The sequence below is a fragment of the Caenorhabditis remanei genome, chromosome II (assembly GCF_010183535.1).
Source record: "Caenorhabditis remanei strain PX506 chromosome II, whole genome shotgun sequence".
NCBI classification, from domain to species: Eukaryota; Metazoa; Nematoda; class Chromadorea; order Rhabditida; family Rhabditidae; genus Caenorhabditis; species Caenorhabditis remanei.
In genome coordinates this window covers 9,787,416-9,804,800 of record NC_071329.1, presented here as the reverse complement: position 1 = coordinate 9,804,800, position 17,385 = coordinate 9,787,416, and the positions used below count along the sequence as shown (strand labels likewise).

The window sequence follows — 17,385 nt, the reverse complement described above, 5'->3', positions numbered from 1 at the left end:
ATTTTCCACGTGTCACACTCACAGATATATACACGACGACGTGACTTGTGTCCTGACCTTTCGTCGTTTCGTAGTCTCTCTTGAGCTCAATCCGGTGCTCCCAGCCGCAACAACTGACGCACTAATATATCAAAAAGTTTCGTTGAATGGAATCAAAATCAAATCTTCCCCTATTTCTTTGTTGGACATCATCAACATTTTAAAAATAACGTTTTCCATCTTCTTTGCACTTTTTACTTTTCTTCTTCCTCCTTTTTCGTCTTCAGTTCTTTCAGTTTTTATTTTCAGTGAATGACAATCTCTTACTCGGATACGTTCCTCAAACTATTATTTCGATGGAAAGGTTCACTTTGGAAAGCAATATGGAAACATCTTCTGATATTTCTAACAATGTATTATATTATCAATGCATACTACAGGTAATCCAGATTCTAGAATTCTTCTTTCGTCTAAAACTGAATAGAAGACGAAAACTTTCGTTTTTTTAAAACTAAGCACCTCATAAATCAGGCAGTAAACCCACCCAGACAACTCATTCCCTCACAAAAATAGCTCATTTCGTTTGACACTTCCTATTGGTTCAAACAAAACGACTTTTTTGATTTATTGCAGCTGTCAGACACGAGAAAATATGGGAGTTTTTCCAAAAAAAATTTTTCAGGTTTGGGATGACGAAAGAACAGCAGAACGAATTTATAAAATATGTGATGTTAGTTGATGGTTGGACAAAAGAAATTCCATTGACGTTCTTATTAGGTTTTTATGTTGCAATGATTGTGAGGAGGTGACGTTTCTTTCTAGAGTTTCTGAATTCTGATCGACAATTATAGGTGGTGGGACTGTTGTCAATTGATCAGTTGGCCTGATCATCTGTTATACAATGTTTCAGCTCTTATTCGAGGCCAAGACGTAAGTTGAATCTCAACTTCCCTTGTTTCAACAGTCAAATTTTCAGCCCGAGACTCGAATAATTCGAAAAACAATAGCTAGATATGCAATTCTAACATCAGTTCTCGCATGGAGGAGTATATCACTTCGAGTACTCGCAAGATATCCAACAGATGATCATTTAGTGGATTCTGGATTGATGACAAAAGAGGAAATGGTCATGTTCAAATCAATTCTTGTTCATGTTGATCCACATCAGGTTAGATTTAATATGTTTTTTTCGGAGTCATACTGTGTGAAATTAGAATAATCAAAATATGCCGAATCGAAAAATTAGAAGAAGAGTAGAAAATCAGCAGATAATTTGACAATTTTGCTTATTACTTATTATTACTTACTATTACTTAGTTAGAAACGGAACATGTCAATTCTTGTCATATCACTACCAAATCCCATATTCTGAAAATTTCAGAAATGGTGGGTTCCACTGAATTGGATCCAAACAATGATGGTTCGATGCTTCGAAAAAGGAACATTAACTCACACGAACGAACTTCGAGTGCTTCTGGATGCATTGGAAAAGTATCGAAACGGTTTTTTTCAGTTGTTCATTTACGATTGGATTGCTATTCCGCTTGTGTATACACAGGTGATGTCAATTTGTGACTGCAATTACATTTAAAAAAACACCCAAGAAATGATAAATGAGCAACTTGAAAAGATCCATCCAACTCTTTCGAGAAAACTGAGAATAACTGATAATTAATTTCATGACGTCACTGCAAATGCTGACGAGAAAACTGGAAGAGTATCGACAGAGAATCGCCAGTGTGTTCCTTTACGATTGGATTTGCATTCCGCTCGTCTATTGCCAGGTGCGCGGGAACAGACAACAACGTAGTCGTGCTGTGAAATATAAAAACTCATCTGAAAGAAAAGAAACTGTAACTATCTCTCTCTGCGCTTTTCCCTAATTATTTTTTCCCTCTCTTCTCTATTCACTTTCTGAGCACAACTCGTCTGTTTTCCCTTTTTGTACCTGGCATGAGATGTGCGGTGGCGTGATAGTTTTAGTACAGAAAAAAATTGATTAAATACAGAAAATTTTCTGAAATTAGAAAATCGTGATGTAAAATAAAAACTTGAAACCGTAGAAATTGTGATTTTGTCCACGTTATAGTCCTCGTATAAAAAGTATAAATGATGATTGAATTTTAATGAGATCAATTAAAGAACATTGTGTATTGAAACCTTTGACAATGATGGGCACCCAAGAGTACAGTATTTTAGACAAATCTATCCGGAAAGTCAAGAGCTTCCAAGGATAAATATGATACCGTATTCTTGAGGATTCATCGCACAATGGAAAACATTCAGATTCTGATTTTATAATTTCCAGGTATCGACAATATCTGTTTACGGATACTTCTTGTTTGCACTCATCGGAAGACAATATCCAAGCAAAAACGAGAATGAGGAAATCGTCGATGTGTGAGTTATTAGTATAGAAACATTTTATCAGAATAATAACCCAATATTCCAGTAAACATGCAACTCTAGTTTTGGTCTTTTGGGGGTTTCTCATTAATTGCTTCCAGATACGTGCCCATTTTCACGATTCTTCAATTCCTTTTCTACGTGGGATGGCTGAAAGTGGGAGAAGATCTGATGTTTCCATTTGGAGCTGATGACGAAGATTTTGAATTTAATTATATTTTGGAGAGAAATCTTGAAGTTTCGATGCTTATTGTGGATGATTTACACAATCAAGTACCGCCTGTTTATGTGGAAAGTTTGGATGATGAGATTCATGTCAGTTTCGAAAAATATATTCTGGAAATACCAAATCAATTAATTTTCAGTTATTACATACAAGTGCATCTTCAAAACTATCAAATCATCCACAACGACAACATCTTCGAAAATTAAAGTTCAATGTGGATGCAATGCAAGTGCAAGCTGTTCCGGGAAGTACGAAAAAGACTAATATAATGGAATAATTTATATTTTTATTTGTTTTAGATCATCTAAACGAACGGGAAGTTTCTGTATCCACAACTTCGAAACTTTCATTTGCCGATTTAGAAAATCTGGCCAACGGACCGAAAAATTTGCCAAAGTTTTGATGATACCATTAGTTGAGTACAAGCGCTTTCCTTTCATTGATCTCGACGTCTTCTTACTGGTTTATTATTCACGTATTCACTCATTTCATTCCATATTTCATATTGAATTTTAATAAAAGCTTCTTCAAAAGTTTTGTATTGTGGCGTTTCTGGAATCTATGCGTATATTTCTGGTATATCAGTACTAAATTGAAGAAATTAAAAAACAAATAATAACATTTCATATTTTCTACCTGTAACACCACCAAAATGTGAAGCAAGATTTCAGAGAAAAACAACAAAAAAAAAAAGATATTTCCTTTGAAATTAGAATATGAGACCTTCGGTTGTCTTACAGTATTCATACCGGGATGGCTCTGAAAATCCGCAAACAATTGTCTTCAGTTGATTTTCAGCTGCTTGGGATCGACGTCCATTAACCAGAATCCATGGAACCTGAATTCAAAAAATTAAAGTTCAGTCAAACTCCTGAAAGATTTTACCCAATCAAGATCAGATGCGACTTCCCTCTGTCTGTATCCGTGCTGCATCATAAGCTTGGCCCCTAGTTGACTTTGAGCACATCGAGTCATGCTGGAATTTATTTAAAATACCGTAAATACTGTATTATAACGGCACCTGTAATAGAACGGCACCTGTATTATAACGGCACCCATCTACATTCAGAATTCAAGAATATGATTATCCCGATGTTTGTTCTTGGTTCTGATTAGAAGCAGCGTAATTAGTAACTTCTTGATCAGCAAAAAGAACGGCCAAAAAAGTTTTTCCGTTTAATTTTAATGAGTTTCTGAAACCTCAAAATTTCTCTAGGAGGCAGTTGAAAAATATAACGGCATGCCGTTATAATACAGTATTTACGGTATTTTTAATACGTCTGCTGGTTTGAAACATACAAATTCTCATCGAGATCTGGCCTTGGTCGGAAATTAACAATACAATCATCGATGGCGGAAGAGAAAGAACTCTTGCCTTGCATACAGTTGACTGGAAATCAAAAAACCATGTTTGCATGGATCTAATCATTCTATCTCACCGATTGGCATATAAAGTTGTGGAAATTCAAGTGCACTGATAACACACGCTTGAAGCATATTCAGTTGACATTCGGCAGGTCCGTGTTGACAAGTACATCTGGAAACAGAGTTCACAAACTTGAAATACAAACAGAACTTTTGTTTGCAAAGTTCGTTCAATAATAATTGGAGAATAGAACGGAAGTTCATTTCACTTCCCGACGAAAGAAAAAACGATTTCCCGTACCTGATGACGCCGTCATTTCGTCTGCATTCTGCTAATCCAAATGGGTGATAAGTGACATTGATGAGTGTGGATGCGTGCAAAGCATTCCAAACTGGCATTATATGATTCCGGAAGTATCTGCAAAACTGTGTGATCGAATAATTTTTCAGTTTCATAATGTTACCTAGTGGTATCCGGACACAGACTTTCTCCGAAAAATTCAATATTAATTGGAGGCGTTTTAGCTCTTCCTGCTTGATCATTCATCATTGCTTTATAGATTTCGAGGAGATTTTGTCCGAAAACAAGTGGAACGATGACTGTAGAAACGATCAGCTGAACTGATAACCTCGTCATCATTTTTCTGAAAAGTAAACAAATTAGTTATCAAGTCAAAAATCGTAGGTCGAGAAAAAGGAAAGAATAGAAACAAAAACGGATATGAATGGAAGGACGAGGGCAGTGACGGAAACTAGTGTTCAAGGAAAATGAAAAGAAAAGTGATAAGATTTTATTGATTGGATCTCTGATTCATTCGGGAAATACCTGAAGATAAGATAAAATATTGTGAACCAGTTGTTGAAGAGATTTGATATATTGCCAACGGTTAAATAGCTGACCCTTCGAAACAGAAAAAGACGTGGAAAAATAAATAAAAGGAACCGAAACAAGAGCATATTTATCGAAGGCGATTGTAAGCATTGAAACTTTTGTATGCTTTCTGAAATGATTCATTCGAGAAATGAGTCGGATGGGAATGAGCAAGAAACTCAATTAGTGAAGGTTCTGGAAGAATCATTTCTACTCTTTTCTATTCAATCAACACAATACAGTATTACCTGGTTGCCAAGTTTTTCATACTTTGAACAAACTATAAATTGTTTAACTCACTTGTTTCTGTTTGTGTTTTTATACAAGTTCACATATTTACCTTCCCGATTTTCTAGTTCTCATTAGTTGGTCTAACTAAGAAAGATCACGTAGAAACTTTGCATGGGCTCTCAAACTTTGCTCTTTTCGGCTGACCTTCTTACGTATTGAAAAGCACAAAGAACAGAAAATAAATGGAAAGTTAACAGTTAATGGAAGAAGAAAAGAGGACGGTTTTATGTCTGTTGTGGCAGAAAAACAGCTATCTTTTTGGTTTCTCAACCATAAAACATTGAAATGTGACGTTGGAAAAAATATAGAGAAAAGGGAAGAAGACGGCAAATTTTATGCGAGTTAGATTAGGAAAGACGTCGACGATTTGAGGTTAAACGAGTTCAATTGATCACTAGTACTATCTGAAAAGGGGAAATGTGCCGTTCTCAGCTCAAATTCTGCGGGATATTAACTTTCTTTTTTGAAGGTTTTTCTGAAACCCGAATCCTTTTTCCTCCGGACTGTTTAACTATGAACTGATTAGATCGTGTCATTAAACAAAATATATAGATTATCAATTGACGAATACGAATGATACAATATGTAGAAGAAACCAAAATTTTAGTTTCAAAAAGTTATAGTTTGCTCAAAATGTTTAAGAAAAAATTCAGCGAGAGAAACCAGTTGTATTGAATTCACTCAAATCGGTATAAAAGTGTTTTCAAACCCTTTTTCCAAAGCTCCCAGTTCCCATTGTCGTCATACTTATTTCTCTGAATTCTGGAATCATACAAAAACTAGAAATGTTCATTTTCCAGCCATTGAAACAAAATATAACTTTCATCTTCTCAAAAGTTTAATAATTTTTACACCAACCATTTCATCAGTTCACAATTTCTCTGATAGTGAGTAATCCATGGTCTTTTATTTCCTCATTTAGTCAGCTGATTCAAATTAATGTCATTGAACATATCTTCATCTCTTCTATTATTACCTACTTGTCTTGTTGTTTTTTCGACCGATTTTTGGTCAACTCTTATTATTTTTCAAACTTTCAAACTTCAAAACCAGTTGATATAATTCGACTAATTCTTCTTATTCAGACACACTGCTTTTTATCGTAAATTCAGTATACGGAGACACTCAGAAGACGTGATTTGTTTTTTTTTCGAGAAATTTGGTTCCACCCGTCCACTTCAAATCTAATCGTTTTATAAACTTCGTAACGCATGACCTCTCTCTTCTTTTCATATAAAATAGATGAGAACACCAACTTTTTAGATAACTAATGATGATGACTGGTATAATCAAAACTTTATTTATTTATTTTCTCTATTTAATTCTCAATTCTTGTCATGCAAAAGATGTTCCAAATACTGGTGAAATGGTGAATATTGTCGCATTTGGAGAAGGAAGATGCTCTGATACTTCATAGTGAGTTATATAATTAATTGATACTTTTCCACGAGATATATTTATTGTAGTTGGATGAAATGGCACTGGCTTCCGATGTGGAGAATGTTGGGCTCGACAGGAAGAATTAAATTTGAATATCATCCATATGGTATCAAGACGACGTGCGTGGATTCAGATGATGGTGATGATGTTAGGTAAGTAACATTTATGTTGAAATGTGGTTTGAGTGCAAGTTGATGAAGTTTTCATATCGTTGCTCAAATTTTGGATTACTGTACTTCCAGTAATCTGACGAAATATTCATTCTCGAATGACGGATTTCATATTCATGATGTAAAAATATTCTCCCCAACAGGAAATATATTTCCAGTTGTGAGTGTCATCACGGAGAACGAGAATGTCTATTGAATCAATTGCAAGCTTGTGTAATCGAAGCCCTCCCGAACTTTGAAGAGTACATGGAATTTGGTAAGTAATAAAGTCTACCGTTCATCATAATAATCGTATTTTTCAGTGACGTGTATTCAAGGGAAACCGAATATAACGGTGGCGGCTGAGACTTGTTTCGAAGGTCCGACGAAATTGGAAAGAGCGAAGTGAGTGAAGTCATTGAACTGTCTGTATGTAATGACATAATTACAGAATGTTGGAATGTGCTGATAGTCGACACGGTAGGAAACTGTTCAGTGATCATGAGAAATATGTCGCTGAAATGGCTCCGGAAATGCATTGGGTTGGTTCATAGCCCCGATGAATGATCAGTGATTCATTCAAATTTCAGGTTCCTTGGATATTAATCAACGGAAAACGATACAAGGAAGCAGAAGAAGATTTATGGCAGTTCCTTTGTGATCGCTTCATCGATCCTCGTCCAATCCATTGCCCAAAAAAGATAATATACTAATTGTAAAGTCAAACTATGTAGGTTTGTAAATAAATGTAAATCAATCTTGTAGTTTGCCCGAGTAATGAAAGGGAAATACAAATGAAACTCCGAATAAGCTATGATGAATATATTATATCATTAGTTTATTCCACAGAGACCATTAAAAAAAAAAGGAACATTTTCAAAAAGTATTCTATAGTTACAATAATAACATCTTTATTCTACACGAACATGATTATGAAATATCTTTCTACGTTAAACAAGTAAATGGCACAAGAGAAAAAAAACACGGGCTAATCTTCTGTGGGGACTGAAAAATGCAATCGTCGTCTACAATATGCTCTAGAAACAGGCACCTTGGAAAAAATAAAGGCGGTCAGGGTTGGTGAAAACTGGGGGAATGTGAAAATCAAGGGGATAAAAATTAGGCTCCTAAAAATTAAACCAGGCAAATGTTATCCGTGATATGATTTACTTGAGTTGAGCAAGCATAGCGGATGGGTGTTCAAGGTAGAACTTCCAACGGTTGCTGAAGCGAGCCATTGTTGCTCCGTCGACTACTCTATGGTCTGCACACCAGGAGACCTTGATCACATTAGCAGCTATCACCTGTAAAAATCAGACTTGAATTCAAAGCGCCATCGGATAGTTCTAACGTTATCGTGTCTGTCGAATCGTGGAAGACGTTCTATTTTTCCAATGGCTCCAATGGCAACTTGTGGAGGGAAGATTACAGGCGAAGCATACGTACCCCCAATCTGGAAAATTAGTTCATAGTTTCAAAATGGCAAGAACAGCTTACTGCGCCGATGTTGCTCAAAGTGAAAGTTCCTCCGACCAAATCTTCTCTTCCTATTTGTTGACGTTTTCCTGCTTCCATTAGTCTATTAATTTCTTGAGCGATCTCGAAAATACTGCGTTGTTCACAGTTCTTGATGTTTGGAACAACAAGGCCTCCAGGAGTATCCATAGCCAAACAGATGTTGTGCGATGCCTAGGTAATTTGGTTAAATTTCACTTTGATAGGAAAATATTCTATAATCTCTAGTAAGCGATAGTATTAAACTGAAGTCAGATACTGTGATTTTTTTAAAAGATCTAACCTTGTGAATCACGTGTTCCAACTTGTCATCGGTCGTTGCGTTGAGTCCTGGGAATTCAAGAAGAGCCAGAGACGCTGCTTTGATGAAGAATGGCATGTAACTGAGTTTTACATGACGCTCCTTGGCGAAATCTTTCATTTCTCCTCGAATCTTCACAAGAGCATCAACATTAATCTCCTCGTTGTATCCGAAATGTGGGATTTTTAAAGCTTCAGTCATTGTCTTGATCATAGCACGAGTATAACCACGGATCGGAACAGAAACATCTTCTTTGAGTGGTTCATACTTCAAATTAACAGTTTGAAGAAACAGTTCTGCTTGGAATTGGGAACTTACCGACTTAGCACCTGGAGAAGGAGCTTGGTGAGTAGTACGAATGTTGGTTGATCCAGAAACATGATCTGAAAACTCGAAATACTTTTTTGTTGATTGAATTATAAATACCGGCAGATACTTGTCCGAGGAACTTGAGAACGTCTTCTTTCAAAATTCTTCCTTCTCTTCCACTACCACGAACATCCGACAATTTCACTTTGTTCTCGATGGCAATTCTGCGAACAGCCGGAGTAGCAAGAACCTTTCCATCTGATTGTGTGGATTCGGGGGCACTGCCTGCTTCTTTAGAAGGTTGAGGAGTGGACTTAGAAGCTTCTTTCTTCGGTTCTGAAAAATAAAACGTTGTACTGCAACGACTAAATTTTAATTAGTTTGAGAGCATCCAGTGTCCCCAGGGAAATCATCAGTATATTTTTTATTTTATCTTTCGGACGATTTGAAATCTCACAGCCTTTTCAGAAACAAAATGAACATGACATATGATCCCAGAACAAAAATTTCAGCATCGCATCGGGGCTACCAGAAAATTTTTCATATAGAAAAGCAGAAAAAAAACGTACGCTCTTCTTCTTGAACACTTCCTTCTATTTCGACATCAATAAGAGCCTGTCCGACACGAGCCATTCCATCGACATCATGGTATCTGAAAGAAACATTATTGCTTTTTCACATCACTATCTAGACAAGTTTTTTTATTTCTCTCCCTGTGATCAGTGATCATATCTTTGTCAATCACCACAGATATAAAGAAGAGACGCAGAACGACTTGTGCAAACGAAGACGCCACGTGCGCTGTTTCTTTTGACACATGGCAACAAACTTTTAAAACGATAAAGTTACAAAAGAACAAGTAAGCATCTTGACGTTGAAACTGACAATTTTCTGACGACTCCATCGTATCTGCTGGAAATGGTGACTGCGGCTTTGTCACTCTGCACTTCACAGACTTTGTCAAACTGGGAAATTGTGTCTCCTTCTTTCACATACCTGAAAAAGATATAAGAATGAAATTCAAAGAAATACTGGGACAAAAACAAAAATAACGAACCACTCCTTAACTTGGACTTCGGCGATTCCTTCTCCAATATCAGACAACTTGAATTGAACGATAGGCAAGAATGCCACTGAAACTATGAATTCATAATTAAAACAAAGTTAGTTCGAACCTCTGGCAGTGTGAAAATGCATATTTAACTTTGCCAGTTTTGAAGACGTTCCCAGGAGTCGTGCGGCCATCATTTTCGTCGGGTTAACTTACCAGTTTAATACTCTGAAAGCCAGTCGTTCTTTTTAAAAAAAAACCTATCGAGAAGAAAACGTTTGAAAAAGCAGAAAAGATAAAAATCGTGGAAGCCGTGAGAAAAATAAAAAAATCGGCAAAGTGCGTCATTCTTTTTGAAGGCACATCTCTTGTGCTTGGCGCGTTTCAAGCGCAAAATGCGCGGTTTTTCAAATTAGAATTGTGGAACACTTCACAGGGTCTAGGTGTCACAGGGTCTAGGTGTGAGTAGTGAAATCGTATGCGCTCCACTAGACATTGGCGGTAAATTCAAATTTTAATTTTTTCAATTCGCTGTTTCACTGTGGCACTTTGATACGCAGCTTAATCGACCACTTTTTGAGCCGATTTATGTCTGTTTTCCCGCATTTTCAGTCAGTTTTTTGACCGTCGCGCGTCTTTTCGAGATCAATTCTATTGAAAAAATAGATAAAATTTTTAAATATAAAAATTATTTTGAATTTCGCGCTAAAATTTCAGCTGATTTCAGCGGAGCGCGTTTATTTTCACTACTCATCCTGAGACCCTGTGACACTTTCAGTTTTTCTAATTTATTTGCAAATTGGGAATCAAGCTTGCTATCCATGATTTTAAAAACACATATTAAAAGAGATCCATCAGCTATCCAAAATGTTTATTTTTTTATCCGAAAATGGAGAGAAGAGATCAAAACCGTAACGCCCAAACATTTGTAAAAAAAAGAGTATAGCAAATTTGTTTTTCTGCACTAATACGATCGTAGAATATTAGAAATCAACGAAAATTACATGAGTATGCATTTATCTTTTTTGTTTAGAGGAAGAGTTGTTGAATTGCTTTCTGAAGGTGAAGGTTCACCCCAAGCTTCAGTAGATGACGGTGGAGTTGCAGTAGACGAAGTTACAGACGAAGACTGTTTTCTGAAACGCTGCAAAAACTTCTAATTCATAGTAATTAATTCAAAATATTTGGTAAGCTTCTCGAAAAATTGGTTAGAAAAATGACTTCTCAATATCTGACTAGTTTTCTCCCAACCCACCTTTCATTTGCATTGACATCCTTCTTTTGGCGAGTAAGCTTTTCGATTAAATAAGCGAAAGGATGCATTACATTGAACTCTTTCATTGCAGATACTCTAAAACATGTTTCAAAGTTAAAGTGACACGAAAACCCGAGATACGAACCTGTATAATCGTTTATGTTTTTTTCTCAATTCTCCTTCTACCAGCGTCTTTTCCATTTGACTTTCTTCAACAATGTCCATCTTATTTTCAATAAAAACCAACGGAATTTTCTCTGTTGTTTTTTGAATTTCATTGTATAATTCGAGAGTGTATTCGAAACTCTAAAAAAATGAATAAACAACATAGTTAAAATTGCTAAGGTACTCACATAAACATCAGTGGTTGAGAATACAAGAGCAATCGCATCATTCTCTTTCGACATTCCTTCTTCCCATTTCTGTGTAACAGTGGCTTCAATCAACACTTTCTCATCATCAACAGTCAGTGATGTCCAAATGCTTTCATCATCTCCTTCTGTGCAAAACGAACGTAGAAGTGTCTTCTTTCCAACCTGAAACATTTCCCGTTTGATGAGAATATTCTTGACAGAAATTTTGCGACTTGATACTAATCAAAATTCTATCTTCTTGAGCTCATATTAACTTATTTCCGGTTTTAAGACACCATCATTCCTATCTCCGAAAGTGTTTCCAACTGTTTTGATCTCAATGAATCATTGAAACAACTTCTCCGTACCATGACCAAAATACAGTTTTACAAGCAAGTGAACAATTAAGGAAGCTGTCTGGGAACGGTTGGTTAATTTTGATACAATTTGATAATAGGGGTCACAACAATTTAATTAGAAATATACTTCCTCAAAATTAAGAAAGTGTTTATTTGTTCAACTTGTAGGCGTTGATCTTTAGATTGAAACATTCGTACTGTGACCATAACTTATCCAAAATTTGAATACAACTAGAGAAAAGAGATGAAGCAATTCTCCGACCTCATTTTAAACTTTGAAAACATTTTCAGTTTTTCCTTGAACTTTATAGGCCTCACTCACCGATTTTCCTCCAAGAATTACAAATTTGAATACTCGATCGAAAGTGTTTGGATCAGGAGCCATTCCTCTGAAAAACACAAGTTCATCCATTTTGTGATGAACTGATTTGAATTAAAAATGTTATCATTCGAGGAGAGAAGTATAGAGAGAAAAAGAGAAAAAGAGCTAATATAAAGAGAAAAAAGGAAAAGAAACTAATCGGAAGTCGATTTCTCTCTTGTAGCACTTTCAAATCTAGGAATGCAAAAAAGGAAAATGAAGAGGTGTATGTTGAAGTAGGAAGTGTGTAATGTACAAATTTCTGACCCAGAAGTACTTCTTCTTCTTTCTTGCTTCGTCCAACTTCATCTTTCAGCTATACGAAATAAAAAATGGCGGTAGAAGGAGAAGAAGAAGAATGATAGTGACCACCTGTACATGGTTGGAGGTCGTTATATGAACCTGGTCTTAGTTTTTGAACTGATATCAGTAGTCACTATCAATCAGTCGAATGAAAAATGGAACAAAGAGATTGAAACTTTTATCGACTACGTCACAGTCTCTTCTTTTTTCTTCTTTTGTATTTTTTTGAGAAGAAATGACCAAGACCTTTAAAACTAATAGAAGATTTTATTGGACTTGATCATTAGACGAACATTAAATTGGTCGAATAATACACTCTTCTGTTTCAATTTTCAGAACTGTGCGAACATAAAAATCAAGAGGAGACACTATTCGATAGAGAGGAAAAGAAGGACTTGTAGACATAGAATCGAGCGAAAATTCGTTTCGTCTCGTCGGATATGAATGACAATGAAACGGCGGATATCTATCAATATGCGGGACAAAATCGGTAGTAGCGAAGATTGAAATAATGTGAAGGATTAATAGAATTAGAGAATAAAAGACAAGAAGGGAAACGAAAAAATGGATTCAGGCAGACCGGACGAAGATTTATGAGGTGTAACTGTTGGAGAAGATTTTCTAGTTATTCTTTCATTCTTTTTCATATCTGGATGAAGTTATTCTATTAGATATTCTTGATAAATCGCCTTTTATCACACTTAACTGAATGGAAAATTATCTTCTTTCAAAAAATGAAGAACTACCATGAATAGAACAAAAGAGAAAACTCATGAGCTGACACGAGAACAGGTGAAAATTCAAAGACATTTTTCTCCATGGTTGTTTATTGGTGAAGTGATTCAAAAATTGTAGAACGTGACCTCTCAAGCGTGTTTCTCTAAAACTTGAAAGGACATCATACATGCTTCATAAAACTGGATGTTTTTCAGTGAACTTCATATTCGAACTTGACAAAGAGTACGGTAATAATAGGAGTAACATAGCTTTAGAAGACTCTCTTACTTCGCAAAAACAAAGAATTCCACCTTTTCAACAATTGGAAACAAAGGTCATTGAGCCGAGAAAACTGAGAAAAAGAGAAAAAATAAGTAGAAAATCACCCACCTTACATCCGTTTTTCTCAAAAATAGCTGAAGGTTCGAGGCAAACGAAAAACGCCTTCTTTCTTCCAAAAAAGTCAAAAACCCTCACGAGACACCGGATATGAACTCTGAGATTTCACTCTGTTTTCTTTCTTTTTCCTTCATTTTTAACACTATTTCTTCGTTCTGATCCTACAATTTATCGTTGTTCCGAGAGGACTTAAAACCACAAAAGAATTGTATTTCATGAATACAGGGACAATAGAAATGAGGGAAGAATCAACGACTGAATCAACGAAATTGATTTGAGAAAGAAGAGAATTTTGATGAAGAATATGTCTTTTGGATGAATAGGACAAAAATTGGATGGAATAAAAAAACAGAGAAAATAATACTCAGATGGAGGTAATCCATTGAAATAAGAATACAGGAGGATTAGAATGGATTACAAGAAAACGGAAGGTGGAATTGAAAGAAAGGAGTCAGACAGAAATTGAGTGATGGTGGGGATGGATGGTGAGGGAAAACCTCCTTCTCATCCGAAATGTTGTAATTTTTTCCTAAATGGCTATCCAATCTGGCTACATATATATAATCAATTCTCCTCATTTGTTTAAAAAAATTTTTTTGTATCTAATCATACAAAAGTTAAGATTGTTGTCCTTTCAGATAAGCTGATTACTCAGGAACATTTTCAAAAATTGAAGTATTCTGATTCATGATAGAGTACAAGAAGAATAAGTCAGAAGATGTTAATCACAAGACTCGCCACAAAGGTATACTGTAGTCACTTGAGAGAGCACGTTGCTCGGGGAATTAAAATCCTCATAATGTGAAATCGAACTTTCGAAACTTATGATAGTGCAAATAATAATTCCACAATGAAAATGAGAGAAACGGAGTTGAACCGAATGAACAAAACGTTTTAATAATCGGTTGATGATTGTGAACGGGATTAGGTTGGGAAGGAGAGATTCAGAGAAAAATAATAATGAGTCTTTCAGCACGCACTGAATTGAGGATTATTTTGTCCGTTTTTTGTTGGGCGAAAGCGAGGTGGAACGGACAAAATAAACAACATATTAGCGAAAACAAAAAACGATTAGAGGAGAGGATGAACACGGAACTTTTTGATTTGTTTCGAAAAGGTCAAACTATAAACATCAACTACTTTATTTTCGAAAGGGGGACAAGAATTGGAGTGAATTGATGCAAATTATAGAGTATTTGTAATATAGGGATTGAGAGATTTGTCAGAATATCTGACTCTTTTTCACTGAAAATATAATAAACATGTGAGAAGAGAAGCAGAATAAGCAATAATTTTAGGTTACTTTCATTGAAAATTTTAGACAGAACTCAATCGAACAAAGAAAGTATAGAAATGAATATATCTATATATTATTCCTTCTATATAGTATTTCTTTCTATGCATGGCTGTTTTGTCTTGACAAAGTTGGGCGTTCAGAACTTCTTTCTATAAATGTGAAAAATTTCAAAATGTCAAAACAAATAATCGAAATTCTTTTCAGGTGACCTATTCGATGTAACCTTTAACCGAGAAAATGTAACAAAATCCGTTTTAAATTGGTCTGGCATGGCACATTAAAAGGGATAAAACTAGTTTCCGGGTGTGGGAGGAGAGGTCAGAGAACTCATTTCCGATTTTCAATCCAAAACAGTTTCTTTTCTAGAATAGTCGGAACACAACTGAGACTGAACGAGAAAAAAAATAAAAGTTTTTTTAGAAATGGCTAGTATTTGTCTATTCATTGAATTATCCAATTATCTCATTTGGATTGATGGAGGTCTATTACATCACAAAGAGAAAACAAAGGATGTTTTAGAAACCTGTCTGAATCCGAAATATAGTAAGATCGCTGGAAACGCAGACACTAAATGCCATTGTTTTCGAATACAAAAGATCAATGAAATACAGTGAAAAGAGCTTCCTTGTTTGATTATGCAATATCGTTTATACTGCTTGGAATGCAAATAATGATGACAGAACATTTTCATGTTGAGCCGATTTTCAGAGGAGGCGAGGGTGGGAATCAGTGGGATGTTTTGCATAATCCTCGATGCTGAACGCGAGTTCTCTGATCAGACATAATCTTGACCAAGGGATGTATACGAAGGATTTTTGTAGAAGTTGGGCCTGATCGGATTTTCTTGTTGCGATTTTACGAGATTTCGAACAAAAGGTGTTCACACACATTAATAAGCAGAAAGAAAAGAACAAGTTCATTCCACAGTAAAGCCAATAATCTATTTTTTCGAAACTCGAACTGTACGACTGGCACTTTTGCTCTTGGTTTTGCCTTTGCTCTTACTTTTACTTCTACTTTTACAGCTTCTGATCTTCTCCAGTTCTCTTTTTCTCATTTGCTCTATGATCATATCACTTCTCAATGTAGTAATCTGTTGAATTATTAAAAGCCCTTGTTGGAAGTGCTCTCCGTGAAATGGACCATTATCTTTCACAAATTTTTGAAGATTTGATAGTCGAATGAGCTGGAAATTACATTTAATCGAATAATATGAATCTCTTTGAAAACTTACCTCGTTATCCAAATCACGTACAGTCAAACGATATTTTTCGCAATGGTGTTTGAGATCAGTTACAATCGCTGCTTTCTCCAGTTTCCTCCTTCTACGATTGCATCTCATCAGGAGGATTTCAACAGAATTGTACACTGTTTCAATATCTTTCAACAGGTCTCTGGATGTTCTGAAGACGCTTGAATCGTGGTCGACGTAGAGGAAATCATCTGAAGTTGATATTATTTCTTCATGAGATTCATTTTATCTCACAGTAACGTTCCTCTTCGATCCGCCCCAGTTTGTCGTGTAGCCGATTCAAACTTGCAGCTTCTGATTTATTGTCTTCGATGAATGGAACATATTTCATGAAACATTGCATATATCTCCAGCCACTGGTTTTTATGTTAGTATTATCGTCAAAATGCCAGCTTTGGTCCGACTGAAAAAGCAATAAATCTTTGAAAAAATTTAATACTACTTACAATGCACATATCCAGAAATCGGTCTGTAAGTGTACGCATTACATACATATATTTGATGACTGAATCGACTTCTTCACGAAAAGAATCATTTAGTTTGAATTGATCCTTAATAAGTATTTTTTCAACGAAATTCTCGTCTTCTTCTTCAGAACTATCTCTGGAAACTCAGAAGATCAGAATAGAGTTGAGGAGAGTTCAGCTTACTGGTTGTTAGAAGTTTGAATTTCTTCTTTTGTTTTAGACGACATTTTAAAAACTGATTTGATTTTCGTTTTACATGATTAATTTGGAAGTGGAACAATGACAGTTCACAGATTAATAATGAACGTGGGAATAATCAATTTCAAGAATGGTTCAGTACACTTTCATAGTTAACTTTTGGACTTCAAATAGTCTTTGAGACAATTCCTGATCCACATAATTTAGAACCTGCTGTACTTCGATTCCAGTTTTTATTTAGCATACTTCAGACCTTCAATAATATTAGCTTCACTGATCCCAATGATGTCATTTCAATATTTCGAGTACGGTTGTAAAACAAGGACAACATGTTCATTTTTTCTTTTTCCGAATGTTTTCAATTGACTTCGATTGTCTTCGAAAGTGCGTTAAGCCACTCTGTTTTCCAATTTGACTCATTTATTTCAAAAAACAGAACAGCACAACAAAAATGTAATTATTCTATTGTCATGTTAATCTAACCTGTCCGTTACTTTCGTTTCTTTCCTAGAATTAGTCTC

The 17,385-nt window shown here is 35.5% G+C and overlaps 6 protein-coding genes across 6 annotated transcripts; 2 read left to right on the top strand and 4 right to left on the bottom strand.

Annotated features, from left to right (window-relative positions):
- Positions 1–668: 668 nt before the first annotated feature.
- Positions 669–3,014, top strand: GCK72_005679 (uncharacterized protein; the record flags this gene model as incomplete). The annotated part of the gene is made up of 8 exons (XM_003117293.2): positions 669–784; positions 831–909; positions 956–1,147; positions 1,361–1,537; positions 2,288–2,379; positions 2,487–2,700; positions 2,751–2,859; positions 2,911–3,014. The coding sequence occupies 8 exons, from the start codon at positions 669–671 to the stop codon at positions 3,012–3,014; spliced, it is 1,083 nt and encodes a 360-aa protein (XP_003117341.2).
- Positions 3,015–3,320: 306 nt separating this feature from the next.
- GCK72_005678 (uncharacterized protein) lies at positions 3,321–4,616 on the bottom strand (the record flags this gene model as incomplete). Its single annotated transcript, XM_003117463.1, has 6 exons — positions 3,321–3,449; positions 3,497–3,587; positions 3,911–4,001; positions 4,051–4,148; positions 4,278–4,394; positions 4,441–4,616. 6 exons carry the CDS (start codon positions 4,614–4,616, stop codon positions 3,321–3,323), a joined length of 702 nt encoding a protein of 233 aa, XP_003117511.1.
- A 1,888-nt stretch (positions 4,617–6,504) lies between these two features.
- On the top strand, positions 6,505–7,440 carry GCK72_005677 (uncharacterized protein; the record flags this gene model as incomplete). The annotated part of the gene is made up of 6 exons (XM_003116845.2): positions 6,505–6,554; positions 6,605–6,730; positions 6,907–7,004; positions 7,051–7,132; positions 7,179–7,269; positions 7,318–7,440. The coding sequence occupies 6 exons, from the start codon at positions 6,505–6,507 to the stop codon at positions 7,438–7,440; spliced, it is 570 nt and encodes a 189-aa protein (XP_003116893.2).
- Positions 7,441–7,893: 453 nt separating this feature from the next.
- Positions 7,894–10,100, bottom strand: GCK72_005676 (uncharacterized protein; the record flags this gene model as incomplete). The annotated part of the gene is made up of 10 exons (XM_003117353.1): positions 7,894–8,031; positions 8,079–8,180; positions 8,225–8,416; positions 8,526–8,810; positions 8,862–8,926; positions 8,970–9,188; positions 9,422–9,504; positions 9,738–9,848; positions 9,910–9,985; positions 10,028–10,100. The coding sequence occupies 10 exons, from the start codon at positions 10,098–10,100 to the stop codon at positions 7,894–7,896; spliced, it is 1,344 nt and encodes a 447-aa protein (XP_003117401.1).
- Positions 10,101–10,903: 803 nt separating this feature from the next.
- On the bottom strand, positions 10,904–12,282 carry GCK72_005675 (uncharacterized protein; the record flags this gene model as incomplete). The annotated part of the gene is made up of 5 exons (XM_003117114.2): positions 10,904–11,039; positions 11,159–11,254; positions 11,304–11,464; positions 11,512–11,694; positions 12,193–12,282. 5 exons carry the CDS (start codon positions 12,280–12,282, stop codon positions 10,904–10,906), a joined length of 666 nt encoding a protein of 221 aa, XP_003117162.2.
- A 3,605-nt stretch (positions 12,283–15,887) lies between these two features.
- On the bottom strand, positions 15,888–16,893 carry GCK72_005674 (uncharacterized protein; the record flags this gene model as incomplete). Its single annotated transcript, XM_053725282.1, has 5 exons — positions 15,888–16,133; positions 16,182–16,390; positions 16,434–16,602; positions 16,646–16,802; positions 16,850–16,893. 5 exons carry the CDS (start codon positions 16,891–16,893, stop codon positions 15,888–15,890), a joined length of 825 nt encoding a protein of 274 aa, XP_053589476.1.
- Positions 16,894–17,385: the final 492 nt, after the last annotated feature.